Source organism: Hyperolius riggenbachi, chromosome 8, assembly GCF_040937935.1.
Source record: "Hyperolius riggenbachi isolate aHypRig1 chromosome 8, aHypRig1.pri, whole genome shotgun sequence".
NCBI lineage: Eukaryota > Metazoa > Chordata > Amphibia > Anura > Hyperoliidae > Hyperolius > Hyperolius riggenbachi.
Window position 1 is genome coordinate 137,014,728 of NC_090653.1, and position 16,170 is coordinate 137,030,897.

Sequence of the window (16,170 nt, forward strand, 5' to 3'; positions counted from 1 at the left end):
TGTAGATGGACTACGGCCAGCACAGAAGAACGGGCGCAGGAGGGCGGCTGTGCACGTTCTGGGGGAAGGGGGGGAGGGGAGGCGAGGCCTAGCGCCTGTTTTTTAAAGTGTCGGGCCTTTAACCTAGAGTAGAGTATAAACCTGCTCAAACTGAACGTCACTGTTAATAACTCAATAAAAAATCCTGACGATTCATCAAGTTCCTTTCTCGTCACTGGTGGCACCTTACTAGTTATTATGGGAGATACAAAGATCCTTTAGGATTGTGTTTCAGAAACCATAACTGTACATCATTTACAAAATAAGCCCCTTTGAGAAGACATTCTGACTGGCCATCCTCCAAGTATTCGCTACTCAGACTCATCAGCCACAGGGCAGAACATGCAAGCGGCTGTTATCAGCAACCTTAAATTCCATAAATGCTAAAAAGCTGCATTTATGGTCAGACAGAGGACTCACTTGGCTCGATTTCTGAAGACTAGTGGAAGGAAGGACGTGGATGGAAAGTAGTTCTGGTGGAACTCTTGCTTTTTTATGTTTTGATCAGCTGCTTATTAATCGATATCTGATGATCTCATGCACATTTCTGTTCCTGCCTAACTAGAATTAGTCACATTTTAGCCTAATGCTGGTTGCAATGATGTTGAAATCAAGTTAATTTAACAACCATTTGCTGAGGCTGGACAGTTTCTGTAGGGAAAAGCTAGTCTACTCTAGACAGTTATCCATCACACAGGCTGCGTTACCCATCAAACTGAACTGGTGTTATAAAGTATAGCACATCTGCATGCCCATTCAGTGTTATTGCAGTGCAGTACAAAATACATAGCCAAAGCACACAAGAAGTACTTTACCTGTCCACACTGCACTTCATAATGGGAATGAGCTCTAAGGGCCCTTTTCCACTGGTTGTGTTGCGTTCCATTTTCCCAATCGCATGCGCTTTGTGAGTCGCAAGAACAGAGTGAATATAATGTAAATCGTGGTGATCCTTTTCCACCGAGTAATTTTTAAAAAGGGCAGCATGCTGCATTTTAGTGCATTTTGCAATCCAATGAAAGTCAGCGGAATCGCATTGTAAGACACCATGGGCCATATGCAATTCACTTTTTCTCCATAGTTTTCTCCTAGGTGATATTTTTAGACTTGTCAATAAAATGCCTTTTAAGCCACTAGAAAGCAAGAAAAGGCTCAAAATAATTTTGATAGTACTTATTCACCTACTTTTTGGTACTTTCTTTGTTGAAAAGTGCTGAAAAGTTATTTAAAATTGAAAATGAAAAATTATCTCCTAGGAGAAAACTCAGGTGAAAAAGAGAATTGCATATGGCCCCATGGCCCATATGCAATTATTTTTTTCACCTGAGTTATCTCCTAGGAGATAATTTTCATCTTCTCTGTAAAGTAAATTTTCAGCATTTTACAACTGAAAAAGTACCAAAAAGTTGTTGAAGAGGTACTATCAAAAATATTTTGAGCATTTTCATGCTTGCTAGTGGATTAAATAACATTTTATGACCACTTATGAAAATATCACCTAGGAGAAAACTCAGGTGAAAAAGTGAATTGCATATGGCCCCATGCCAATAATGAAAATGCATTTTTTATGCAATTTCCAGGTTTATTACCCAGAGATCACTGGGTTTCCTGTGTGATATCACTTCTAGGGCTTGATTCACAAAGCGGTGATAACTCAGTTATCACGCCTAAAAGACTTTAGGCGTGATAAGCGGTGCAAAGCTGAGTTATCACCGATTTGTGCTGCTCTTCGCCCCATAGGGCTCAATGGACGCTGCGCGCGAAGCACGGCACACTGCGCGCGCAGCGCGGTGCGCTACGCGCGCAAAACTTTGCGCGCGGGAGATCGCGCGAGTTTCTTCTTATCACTCCTAAACTGAGTTTAGGCGTGATAAAGGGCTTTTCACAGGCGTGCAAACACTTTGCACCGCTTTGTGAATCAAGCCCCTAGTGTTCGATGCAGTGTAACGCTATAGAGCGTCAATCAACCACCACTCCTATAGACTTTTCTATCAGTACCATCAATATTTTCGATCAATTTTTGTAAAAAAAAAAAACAGGAATGACTTTCCATCCAATTCAATCTAGTGGGGATGAGCCCAAAGTCCAAGCAGACAGACTTCTACAGGTTGCATGACTGTTTTCCTAGCTTGCTCTAATGTTTCACTGTCGCAGCACTGTGATATAGTTCTATCTGGAGTCCTGCGTGTACTGTGATTTCAGTGAACCGTGACGTGACTCAGTGCCTAACAGGACCAGTAGGACCAGAGCACTGTGCCGGCAAAGGTATTATTTCAGAGTTATCCCAAGCGGACTACCTAAAACTCCAGGTGAGAGCTGGGCAAAAAAAATCTTTCTTACAGGAGAAATTAGCATTCCCTTAAAGAATCCTGCTAACAACTTTATCACACAAAGTAGAATTACCAACAGGCTATTGTCCAACACTGAGAAACCACTAATTTTGGTGTCAATAAATCATGCAAATACACAAACGACTTGTATTAACATTGGAAATAACTGAAAAAATACTTTCTCAACTGTAAATTTACACTATACCTGTAAATTTACACTATACAGACGTAAATGAGTATAACTTTTTGCACTTTTCTAGTGGTGCAAGGCTAGTTTTTACAGATCAGTAGATGGGAGCAAGGTATGTCTGTATAACAGCAATAGCGATATCACCTGTGTAAAACTGAGGCATGTGCATTGTTTGGCCCTGAGGCCCAGAGCTGAACAACAATAGGGTAAGCCATGACCTAACAAAATTCTTAAGTGATGTACAAAACTGGGCATTCAAGTTTAACATGGGGAAACCCTGGACTTGCAGCAACATGCCCTATAATGATAGACACAAATGTAGTGACATTAATTAAAGCACTATAAGACAGCGACACTTGTGCCTAAAACATGGAGAAGAGAATAAGGATCCCTTATCTGCCCTTAGTAACAAAAAGTTGCAAGAAACATAACTACTCTTAGCAGGCCAGATTTTACAGTTTTTGGCCAAGTGTAGCTCCTAGGACCCTACCTATAGTATACGAAACAACACAGCAGATGGCAGTGGCATAATGCATATTTTCCATCAACTCTCGGCATAGAAAGCACCATTTAATAGGTATATGTAAATAAAGAATGATTAATATTTGGGCAGCGGACACAAAATGGATTGATGGAAACCTGCACTGATTATCTGTGGACAGGTCCACATGCATCCATTTGTTTCATGTCTGTTTTTTCTTTCCGCAGTGAACAAACCTGACCAGTAGGATTTGTTTTACGGACAGCAGACTGAGTTGCAATTAGTATGATGAGTCACACACCTGCCGTGGAGTGGCAGCGGACCCAGCAGTGGAACAGGGTGTCTACAGAATATGGATTTGGTACTGCTCCAGCTGGGTCCAGTTCGCTGTGAAGTCTTGTTTACCTCTTCCTAATTGAGGCCAGCTGAAAACAGTGTTAAAATTTGACAATGGCAACTCAGCCCAGCTTCTGAACTAACTTCCTCCTCACACCATTCCTTCTGATGAGTCATACTGTCTGCTCTCCTGTGCACAGTTCTCCGCTCTTCTCAGGATTACTCTAGCATAGACAGCACTAAACACACAGAACAGCTGTCTTGTCTGTACACTCAAGAACACAAGAGCACATTGTGTTACTTAGAAGGAAAGGGGTGAGGACAGAGTTGAATTTCAACACTGTTTACATCTGTTCGGATTTGGAAAAGTAGAACTTTTGCAGGGAAAGAAATGGCAATAGTGTTTAATTAAACAATTCTCTTTCAGGATGTAGTGGATTAATTTACTTGGACACACAATGGGTTGCCTTTAAGTCATATGATCATATTAATGTTTACAAGACAATCTGCAACAAAGGGCAGAGAGAACAGTATACAGTACAGGCACTATTTTTCAAAGGACAGAGTAACAACCCTTCTCAAGGCAAGCAAATGTTTTCAAATAACTTCCAACACTCCTTCATGAAGCAGAACAGTAGTTCAAACGTGTAGCTTCTCAGACCATGATAATATATATTCACTATGTCTGGAGCAGTGGCCCCAATTATGGCTCAATAAAACTATCCATAAAATGCCTTGTATGTACAGAGGATGGTGAGAATTATTAACACAAACATATTACTTTACTCGGCAATAATACTGTTATAGCCCTTAAGGATTATTACTGTTCTTTTTAACAACACAGCATGATGCACATATATACAGCCTGATTACCAAAGTGCTGACGGATATTTCTGGGGTGTTTAGATATAGACAACATACTGAGATTGTACGTATGTCTTTTATTAGTAGGACTCTTAATTGCTATAAATAGGCACAGACTGTCAGCAGAAGACTTGGCTAGTGCAAGGCAAGAAATGGAGTGTGAGTTTTCTATGTAGCAATCTTCATGTTCAGGAAGAATTATAATATGTAAATTTAATCACTAACCTGATATAAAAGGATCCTTTGTTAGCTCCTCTGCTCATCCTACCTACTAATATACGATGAATAGTAAGTACTGTCTCTAATTAAACAAGCAATGTCGCTGGCAGGGCTGTATTCATAGTCTGTGGTAATAGGAGCAAGAACTGACTTTAAAATGCACACTTTTTTTAAATATGTTTTCTTCCTTTTATTTTTTTTATCACCACGGGCCAAACTTTGTTACCACAAACAAAACACAGGAATCATATCTGAGGAGCTTGTGAAGCCCTCAAGAGGTCATATAGGTGTCCAAAGTTTACTCAACTTGGTGGCCGATCGACCATCCAATTTGATAATTTTAATTGAATTGGATGAAAATCGGTGCCACCAAGAGCATGCATGATTGAATACGTGGCCAACTTCAGGGCAAAATTGGTTGCATGTATCGATTGGACAATCTGGAAAATCTCGGTCCAACAATGCTCGGTCGGGTAAGCGACAGTAACAGCATGCGATAACTACGGACAGAACACGCTGAAAACCCCCCGCGCTGCCGCTGTCCAGTCTCAGAATATATTGGCCTGTAATGGTTTCTGCTAAATTATGAGCCATACAGAGGACTACCAGAATAGTCTCTAGGAAGATCCTTCATAAGATATACTAGTGAAGATGACAGCCTGAAACCCCCAACTCTGCATGCCTGGAAGAAGCTCCTCCACCTGTATCTATGGCAGGCCATTAATTGCACTGAGGCAGGGGTCAAGAAAATAGCCAGACAATAAATACAAGAAGCTGTGACTCGTTCCTGGCCAAGATACGCAAGATAGGGCAGTTGTTTATAGGATAGGAAGTGTGTTGGCAGCTACACACTGGCTAATTCAGTTTATTTTTAAGAAAATTACGATGCTAAATTGTGCAAAAGTGGCAACATCTTTATAACCACAGAGAGGTTCATGGATATAAGTATTTCAAATCAATATAGCATTTACTCTTATTATGGGATATTAAGGGCAGTCTTGGCCAACAATCTAGCATATGTATAGTTGCCTCCTGGCATTGCTTAAACAGTGATGAATGAGCACACTGTTCCCCTACTAACTTCACCTGCCAGAAGATGCTCCATTGGGCAGTCATCCCCCCCTCCCTCCCCACCATAGCAACAGTACATGTGGCTTGGCTGTAACTAAGGAATGTATCTGTGTGAGTTTCTGCTCAAAACTGTTGCTCTAAGGATGGGGTCCCAATCCCTACAGGTGACAGTTGTAGTGTATGAGTGCACACCTTTAGGCCAGTGTAGTAACCACTTTTCCAGTTCCTGCAATCAACTGCGCACATCTGCCTACCTGCTTGGACAAGTTTTCACACAGAGCACTCCTGTATTAAAATAGCAAAAATCATGTGGGGGTGATAGTGACCACTCCTCAGTTATCACAATATTGATTGTGTATCCAATCTGCGTGCATTAGAATTAAGAGCCTTACTGTGGCTGTGCAGTCTAGGTGTGGTGTGTGAATCATAACTATACAGAAATAAGTGTATTTCTATTGTCGGTTTAGCCATGATAAGTTTACATGATAACATTTGCACAGTACCATGCGCTGTGCAACTGGTGCAAAATAAATATCAACACCTTCAAAATAATCAAGAGCTCCCAACCGGAAAAACACGCCATAGGGCCTTGTCCCAAAATCATCCTAAAAAACCTGTGCGCCCATCATGACAGTTTTCTAGAGTTCACCTCGCTGCAACGTATGCTGGGAGGGTCATTCTCAATACAGAGGTTCAAGCAAGGTGCAACTTTGTTACTAAAGAATTCTGGGCTGACTACACCATCCTCTCCTCATGCTTAGATGGGGCTTCTTTGGCAAGAAGCACACTTGTCATCGAAAAAGCTGGTTGAATTTTAGTGCCTACTAAAATGCATGCTGGGAGATTTACATCAGCAAGGGGCCCTGGGCACCTCCACCCAGTCCCTGACTTTACAGCAAAAATTGATTGAGTTTGGTGTTTAAAGATGGAATTGTTTCTGAATGGACAATGCCTTGAATAAACAGATGGAGACATGTAAAGAGATGCAAATACTCTGAAAACATTACTTTGCTGGTAAGTAAAAATAGCCTTAAGTAAAAAAATCTAAATTCTGAACTTCGGTCCAATTTAATGCTATGTGTTGTATTAAGTGACGTTGAAGTGCTGTAAAACATATATCAGAGTTCTGAACAAAGGCACTGCTGTCACTAACAATATAAAACAGGTCCTGATCCATTATAAAATCTTAACAGCACAGTTGAATGCTTGTTTAATAAATATTATATGCTATGTCAATGAGTTTAACCTCTACTGGAGTTCAAGATGAGTCTGAGTCTATTTACAACAGGTTTTGACTTTCCACTTATGCCTATCAGTAGGACAATGTCACCACCATTGCCCTGTGATTGTCTTGGTACATTCCAGCCCTTAAAGCCATCCTGGGCAACCAATCAGCTGCCAGCTATTATCACTAAAGCCTGACAGTGAAGCCAGGCCCTCAAAATAGTCAGCAGGAGGAATTTGTAGGCCAGCAGGTAGAGTGGAAGTTTTGTCTCAACCACTCCAGGGCAGTAATGACCTAATGTAAGATTTCCACCTAAACAGAAGAGCCCCGCTTTATGGTAGGAATGCCCTTGCTAGCACTACTTGTGCTAGGTATGGTTGCATATAAATCCTTCATTTATGCTAGCATGGATATCCAAAAGCCCTATATGTTTACTGGAAGCTCTAAAACACGACAGCTAGCAAGCCCTTTCTAGAGGTACCATGTATAAACAGACTGTTGTGTGGGTAAACCTGTCAATACACGCACATCTTAGCATCGAGTGCTTTGCATAAACCACAGTGCCGCACATAAAGTATAAAAACCTCTGAAAATTATTGCACCTACTCTACCATAAATGCCAGTATGCCCTATATGAACTGAGAACATTAGACAGGTCCTCACATTGGAAGCGTTACTGTCCACTCAGTAGGAAGAGCATTAGAACAGCATGTTCCACGATTAAAAACGTCTATAGTGAAATCTCTCCATGTTTTAATGGCAACCAATCAGTTTCACCATTTCAAGTTAAGAGTAAATTTTTTTTTTTAAAAGATAATCTGGTTGCTGCTGGAAACCTTAGACATCTCTGATCGTGAAGTACATGCTGTTTTTTTCAAGGCTCCATATTCCATATGGCTTATCAAACATCAACTGGTAAAATATAAAAAAAAACAATTAGTCAAAAATTTTAGTGATGGCTGCTTCTAGGACAACTCATGGAGAAGCATGTGATCAGTTTAGTCAGGTGATAGATATGTACGTCTCTGATTTGGTAGTCATGATCATGTGCTAAAGCAGGATGTGATCACAGCAAATCAGAGCTTTACAAATCTATCAGCTGATCAAACAAATCACATGCTTCTCCATGAGTTCTCCTACACATGACCGTCACTAGCTCTCAGTACAGCTGTTCTGGCTGAATCCTATATAAGCAAGCAGTGCTCAGACTACATCAGTGTATTAACATACACATTTCTCAGTATAATACACAATAATTACACGTGTAAATAAATACAGTTTGTCCCTTGGCTTTTAACTTCCACCCACAGTTTATACTTTCAGGATTCATTAAAAAAATGTCCATATAGCTGCTATAGAAAAAGGACTGAATCTAGTGCAAAAGGTAAGAGCCCTGCCATAAAACACTTCTACACCTTGGACTGTCTCTCGTCAGACCATTCTTGTTTAGTGTTCTGCAGGGCTTGAGTCTTCTTCTCATCCACTTGCACATAGTCCACTCTCTGCTCTTCAGACAGGAAGGGTTTCTTCAGCCACAGGAGAAAAACAAAAAATAGTTAGTTTCTGCTAATATATAAAGCTCACATCTATACGCATGCAATATTTCCAGGTATAATACGCTTTTCTAAACAATGAGATAACCATTAAAGGCTATCAGTGTTTCTGATTTTTGTGTAGCCGATAGGAAAAGCTTCTTGATTAGCAGATAATGATGTTTGCTCTTTGTGTTTTGAATTATAAACCTATGCTAACCAAACAGCTCTGACCACTGGCGTGACCTGAATAAGAGCTCTAAAGATTCGTATCGAATCTTGGCACTGATGTGTTGGCTTTTAGATACTTTAAAGGATAACTGTACTTGTGGTAAAAAAATTATGATTAGCTCTCTTGGCCTCTTGAATGTCCCCCAGGACCCTGTACCCACTCCCACCTCATCCAAACACACAGGTACTGGGGCAGAAAAAGCCAGGAGTTACATTATTTGCCTTACACTCTACCCTTAAAGGGACTCCGAGCAGTGCAGAAACTATGGAAAGATGCATATCATTTTAAAGCTCTCTTTCTCCTCTTTCCAATGATATATAAACCGCCGCCGTACGCCTTCTAGTTTTCGCTATTTTCGCGATTGAAATTGCCGCAGCCGCGATTTCAATCGCGAAAATAAAGAAAACTAAAAGGCGTAGAGCGACGATTTAGGTGTCGCCAGAAAGAGGAGAAAGAGAGCTTTAAAATGATATCCATCTTTCCATAGTTACTTGTATTACACAGGACGACACTTTCCCCAGTGTCAGCAGCTCCATTCAGCAGAATGGAGCTGCTGACTTTAGGAAAAAGTCGGCCTGTGTATTACAATGTAACTATGGCTTGATGGATATCATTTTAAAGCTCTCTCTCTCCTCTTTCTGACGACACCTAAATCGTTGCCCTACGCCTTTTAGTTTTCTTTATTTTCGCGATTGAAATCACGGCCGCGGCAATTTCAATCGCGAAAATAGCGAAAACTAAAAGGCGTAGGGCAGCGGTTTATATATCATTGGAAAGAGGAGAAAGAGAGCTTTAAAATGATATGCATCTTTTCATAGTTTCTGCACTGCTCGGAGTCCCTTTAAACATTGGCAGCTGGGTATTTTTTAGGTAAATTAGATCATCTCTCCAGTAAAATGAATAGAGACCACCTTTTCTATTCAACAGCTCTGCCTAGTGGCCGGAGGGAGTAGCGGTGTTGAACGTAATCAAATTACATCTGAACTGGCCACTACATTTGCAGTTCTGGCTAAACATGTACCAGGGACCTGGAGGGCAATCAGGAGGCTAAGGATGGCAATTTGGATAACTGAATGTTATAAGCACAGTCATCTTTCAGGTTCTATAAGTTGGAAGGTGGCGTTTCCATGGATCAGACCTGTTTTCCTAGGACATTAAGCACAAATGATGCACATACTCCTGGCTATCCAAATGATGATGATGTAAAGTAAAATGTTAACTTCAGGGCTGATTGCAGCTACAAAGCCCCACTTGCAGCAAGTTGTGATGTACTATGTATTCTGACATCTCTCATGCGTACGTGTTATCCCGCTGCCAGTGAGTTGATCGCAGGGAGAGCGGAATGATGGCTCAGGCTGCCGCTCAAATTCCCAACGGTGTTAAAGGGGAACTTCAGCCTACACAAACATACTGTCATCAAGTTACATTAGTTATGTTAATTAGAATAGATAGATAATATAATTTTTTACCCACCCGGTTTTAAAAGAACAGGCAAATGTTTGTGATTCATGGGGCCTGCCATCTTTGTCATGGGGGCAGCCATCTTTTTGGTTGAAAGGAGGTGACAAGGAGCAGGAGACACAGTTCCAACTGTCATGTGTCCTGATAACCCCTCCCAGCTGCACACGCTAGGCTTCAAATGTCAAATTCAAAATGTAAAAAAAAAAAAAAAATTTCACCAAAGCAGAGCAGAACAAGAACAACAACATCAGAAATCCCATCATGCTTTGCACAGCATCAGGGGAAAACTGCCCGGGCAGTTTCTTCTGTGCAGCTAAAAATGAGGCTTGTATAAGAGAAACAAAGTTCTGATGCTGTGAAACTGTTAAAGAAACACCAGGCCTTTTCAGTGCTGCTGAGTCGATTTTTAGTCCGGAGGTTCACTTTAAATACTATTCCGCCTTGTAGCAACTTGGAGGGAAAAGTAATTTCAGGTCCCACGACTTAGCAACTGCCATTCAGGAAATTCTTTTGAAAACAAAGAAAACCCTGAGAATCCCCCATGAGGAGTCCTACCAAATTTTAACTGATTACTTTTTTTCGCTGTAGTGGTCCTATAAGTTTTGTAGCGGTAGCTCTTTTATGGAATCAAATCAAACAGGCTAAAGTTCACTCTTCACGTACACCAGTGAACCTTGGAAGCCCATAACTGTTTAGACAGTGCTGTGGTTGTCCTCTCAAACTGCTTTTGGTAGGTAGTAATCACTACATATCAAGAACACCTGAAAAATGATCTGCTATTTTATACATGTCTAAGCCAACTATCTAGCTATCACAATATGGCCCTTTTTGTGCATGGAGGAAAAAAAGCAGAGCATGAACAGCTTTGAGTTACCTGGCATGCACGGACCTAACTTGTGCATTTCCAGTCAGAATGCTCCCGTCCAACGCTGGGAGCTTGGCCAAAAAAAGCTCATTTAATGGGCTCCAGTAGAATATGTTTAGGAGGTCCCTTTGCTAAATTGGCAAGGTGCAATAAGCCTCTGGACTGTTAGGAGCTTCCCACTACCAAGGTAACCGCTTGTTGGGCAATTCAGCATCAGCTTGTGATAATTAGATGACTGGGTCAGACATTTCCAAAACAGGTTCTTGTTATGCAGTGATTATTTTTTACCAAAAGCAGTCTGAGGGAAGGCAACTGCAGCACTTGCAAAAGGTCTATTGTTATGTTTTCCATGTATCCCAAATGTCGTAAAGACAGGAAGTCGGGATTCTGCAACACCACAAACTATTGCAGTGGTCTCATGTATATAAGCATATTTATTGCAGTCTTGACTAAATCACACTTTTGTACCAAAATTAATTTAAAAGCAATGACATACATTTAAAACCAAATAGACTGTATTCAGGAGTGCTCTCTGTACTTACAATGGGAATAGCGGAAGAAGGTGGTGGTAGGTAGGAGAGACTAATACACAGCAGTGGGATGGGCTTTTTGCAGAGGCACATGCTGGGATTGCCATGTGCTTTTACTGTGTACAGTGAACATTTCTGAATGTGATCTACAGTGGGTTGCAAAAGTATTCGGCCCCCTTGAAGTTTTCCACATTTTGTCATATTACTGCCACAAACCTGAATCAATTTTATTGGAATTCCACATGAAAGACCAACACAAAGTGGTGTACACATGAGAAGTGGAACGAAAATCATACATGATTCCAAACATTTTTTACAAATAAATAACTGCAAAGTGGTGTGTGCATAATTATTTGGCCCCCTTTGATCTGAGTGCAGTCAGTTGCCTATAGACATTGCCTGATGAGTGCTAATGACAAAATAGAGTGCACCTGCGTGTAATCTAATGTCAGTACAAATACAGCTACTCTGTGAGGAATTCAGAGGTTATCTAAGAGAATAATGGGAGCAACAACACCGTGAAGTCCAAAGAACACACAAGACAGGTCAGGGATCAAGTTATTGAGAAATTTAAAGCAGGCTTAGGCTACAAAAAGATTTCCAAAGCCTTGAACATCCCACGGAGCACTGTTTAAGCGATCATTCCTACCAAGACCTACCAAGACAAGGCCATCCACCTAAACTCACAGGCCGAACAAGGAGAGCGCTGATCAGAAATGCAGTCAAGAGGCCCATGGTGACTCTGGACGAGCTGCAGAGATCTACAGCTCAGGTGGGAGACTCTGTCCATAGGACAACTATTAGTCAAGCACTGTACAAAGTTGGCCTTTATTGTTAACAGAAAGCATAAGAAGTTCCGTTTGCAGTTTGCCACAAGCCATGTGGGGACACGGCAACCATGTGGAAGAAGGTGCTCTGGTCAGATGAGACCAAAATGGAACTTTTTGGCCAAAATGCAAAACGCTATGTGTGGCGGAAAACTAACACTGCACATCACTCTGAACACACCATCCCCACTGTCAAATATGGTGGTGGCAGCATCATGCTCGGGGGGTGCATCTCTTCAGCAGGGACAGGGAAGCTGGTCAGAGTTGATGGGGAGATGGATGAAGCCAAATACAGGGCAATCTTCGAAGAAAACCTCTTGGAGTCTTCAAAAGACTTGAGACTGGGGCGGAGGTTCACCTTCCAGCAGGACAATGACCCTAAACATAAAGCCAGGGCAACAATGGAATGGTTTAAAACAAAACATATCTATGTGTTAGAATGGCCCAGTCAAAGTCCAGATCTAAATCCAATCAAGAATCTGTGGCAAGATCTGAAAACTGCTGTTCACAAACGCTGTCCATCTAATCTGACTGAGCTGGAGCTGTTTTGCAAAGAAGAATGGGCAAGGATTTCAGTCTCTAGATGTGCAAAGCTGGTAGAGACATACCCTAAAAGACTGGCAGCTGTAATTGCAGCAAAAGGTGGTTCTACAAAGTATTGACTCAGGAGGCCGAATAATTACGCACACCCCACTTTGCAGTTATTGATTTGTAAAACAATTTTGGAATGATGTATGATTTTCGATCCACTTCTCACATGTACACCACTTTGTATTGGTCTTTCACATGGAATTCCAATAAAATTGATGCATGTTTGTGGCAGTAATGTGACAAAATGTGGAAAACTTCAAGGGGGCCAAATACTTTTGCAACCCACGGTATTTGTTTTAAATGTATGTCATTGCTTTTAAATACTTTTGGTATGGAATTGTGATTTAGCTAAGGCTGCAATAAATATGCTTATGTACATGAGACTACTACAATAGTTTGAGGTGTTGCTGGATTTACAGAATTGCAGTAAGCTCCTCCCAATAGGTAGAGTTTTGTACTAGCTATAGCTGATTGGCTCTTCTAACATTATGGCTATACAAAGTTGAGATTCTGTTGATTCCCAATCGCTCCTGTACCAGGACTTAGTGTGCTTATAATATAAATATGCTAAATCAACATAAGACCAAATTTGCAGTCATCAGGGAAGTACAAGCAGTACTTCTGTACTGAGGCTAGTTTTGTTGATAACTGATAACTGATAACAGCAGCCATCATCCAACAGGAGGCTGTAGTGATTCAAGCAAGCACATTACTTTCAGATTACTTTCAGTTCAATTTTGGTGTCATTTATTTACCATCTTAATACTGCAGCAATCTGTATGTTCGTTGAATGTAAGATTACCCAGCAAGCTTATGGTGAACCAGAACTCCTAGGAGTGCGTAAGGGGTCTACAAAGGACCAAAAAACACTCTTGCTAAAATGTTATGCAAAACAAAATTTGCCTTCTTAAAGAGAGTCTGAAGCGAGAATAAATCTCGCTTCAGACCTCATAAATAGCAGGGGCACGTGTGCCCCTGCTAAAACGCCGCTATAGCGCGGCTTAACGGGGGTCCCTTCACCCCCAAATCCCCCTCGATACACCCGGGGAGCGCTTCCTGGTTGGGGCAGGGCTAACCGCCGCAGCCCTGCCCCACGCGCGTCTGTCAGCGCGTATCTCCGCCTCTCCCCCGCCCCTCTCAGTCTTCCTTCACTGAGAGGGGCGGGGGAGAGGCGGCGATGCGCCGCTGACAGATGCGACTGGAGGCAGGGCTGCAGCCGTTAGCCCTGCCTCCAGGAAGGGAAATTCTGCGACCTTTCTACGACACACTTTTGCGGGGGGTGGGTTGGGGGTGAAGGGACCCCCGTTTAGCCGCGGGATAGCGGCGTTTTAGCAGGGGCACACGTGCCCCTGCTATTTATGAGCTCTGAAGCGAGATTTATTCTCGCTTCAGAGTCTCTTTAAATCAGACGGTATTTGCGATTATTCAGATTAGAGAGAGCATATGAGGTCTCCCACGATGCATCACTGCTGAATATGCAAATTATTCCTTGTTGTCCCTGTAAGCTAGCCACACCTCTAGAACCACTGAAATGCAATGATGTGGCAGCTTGTTAATTGTACAGAGAATTAAGAAAGGCGTGATGGTGATTTACACATGTAAAGTACACTGCAGTGTAATCTGGAGGATATTTCCTGCATGGACAGCCTCAGCAAAAGGGTTTATTTACATGGGCAGTAGTGCCATTAAAATGCTCCATAATCTAGATTAGCATATTTAAATGAGTATCCTAGTAAATAATTTCTGAAAATTCCCTCAACGTTCCCTTTTCTTGATTTAGGCTTCTTGCACACCAAGACGTTGTGTTAGGTGCCACGTTAAGGTCGCATAACGTGCACCTAACACAACGTATGGTGCTGCAAGAGCCGACGGTAGAGTGAGCCGCGTTAGGCGGCTCGATTCCTATAATGTCTCCCAGAGTGGCGCTGATTGGCCAGCGGGACCACGTGATGCGGAGCGAGACACTCCGCATCACGTGGTCCCGCCGGCCAATCAGCTGCCGCCAGTGCAGTGAATATTAAGTAGCCATGTGCGCGGCTACTGTAGCTGGCTCTCCCCGCCTCCTCTCCGCCCCCCACTGCGCATGTGCAAACAGTCTAACGCGGCTATAGCCGCTCCAACGCCGTAGCATGCTGCACTTTGCACCGAACGTGCAGCATTACATGTAACGCAACGTGGGCTGTGTGAACAGCCCACTTGTGTTACATTGCTGTGCGTTGGGGGAGCGTTACAGGCGCACTAACGTGCGCCTGTAACGTCTTGGTGTGTAAGCAGCCTTAAAGGAGAACTGTAGTGAGAGGTATATGGAGGCTGCCATATTTATTTCCTATTAAGCAATACCAGTTGCCTGGCTATTCAGCTAATCCTCTGCCTCTAATACTTTCAGCCATAGGCCCTGAACAAGCATGCAGCAGATCAGGTGTTTCTGACAAATTTAGACAGATATGACAAGATTAGCTGCATGCTGGTTTCTGGTGTGATTCAGACACTTCTTTAGGCAAATAGACCATCAGGGCTGCCAGGCAACTGGTATTGCTTAAAAGGAAATAAATATGGCAGCCTCCATATCCCTCTCACTACAGTTCTCCTTTAAGCTTGTTTATATCAATGAATGCAGCATATTGACTGCAGGAATCAGCACACTAGCAAGCCATTTTATCACATTTTATAGAAAAGAGAGAAAGGAATAAAAGATAAAAGGGGATAGCCTTGTAAAGTGTTACCTTTTGCACAGGAGAAGGAGATGCAGAATTAAAATCCAATGCTAGATAGTCGAGGTTAATCTTCCTTGGCCAGGGGAAACTTCCATTACAAGGGGATGCACCTTGTCTCTGCTCCTTTTCAGAGAAAGAAAAGAACAGCATTATCCTGAGAACATGTTATGTGGGAGGCAATAACAACCAACTGATAAAAACATTAAGATCGATGAGATATTTCTTTTCGGAGCTGATGCAAACTTTATTGCAACTTCCTTGCAGTTTCTTGTTGAACAGGGAGAAGAATGGACAACAAGAATGGTATGTGGATGGAGCATGATCATATCTCTGTGCTTACCTTAAATAGCTTTGCCTTTGGGGTCAGGTATACTTTAAAGGACACCTGCACTGAGAGCGATACGGAGGCTGCCATATATATTTCCTTTGAAACAATGCAGATTGCCTGGCTGTCCTGCTGATCCTCTGCCTCTAATAATTTTAGCCATAGACCCTGAACAAGCATGCAGATCAAGTGCTCTGACTGAAGTCTGGCTGGATTAGCCACATGCTTGTTTCAGACACTGATGCCTGTAGTGATCAGCAGGCTGTCAGGCAGCTGGTGTTGTTTAAAAGGAAGTAAATATGGCAGCTTCCATATGCCTCTCAGTTCTCGGGTACTTT

At 42.2% G+C, this 16,170-nt stretch overlaps 1 protein-coding gene across 1 annotated transcript in view; it reads right to left on the reverse strand.

The window, feature by feature from the left end:
- Window positions 1-1,338: 1,338 nt before the first annotated feature.
- The window catches only part of GAB3 (GRB2 associated binding protein 3), a 194,991-nt gene continuing 180,159 nt past the window's right edge, over window positions 1,339-16,170 (reverse strand). The window contains exons 9-10 of the mRNA XM_068251156.1: window positions 15,517-15,630; window positions 1,339-8,281 (exon numbers count right to left, since the gene is read on the reverse strand). Of these exons, the coding sequence (XP_068107257.1) occupies window positions 8,165-8,281; window positions 15,517-15,630 (231 nt within the window). The 3' untranslated portion in view covers window positions 1,339-8,164. The remainder of the gene's footprint in view (window positions 8,282-15,516; window positions 15,631-16,170) is intronic.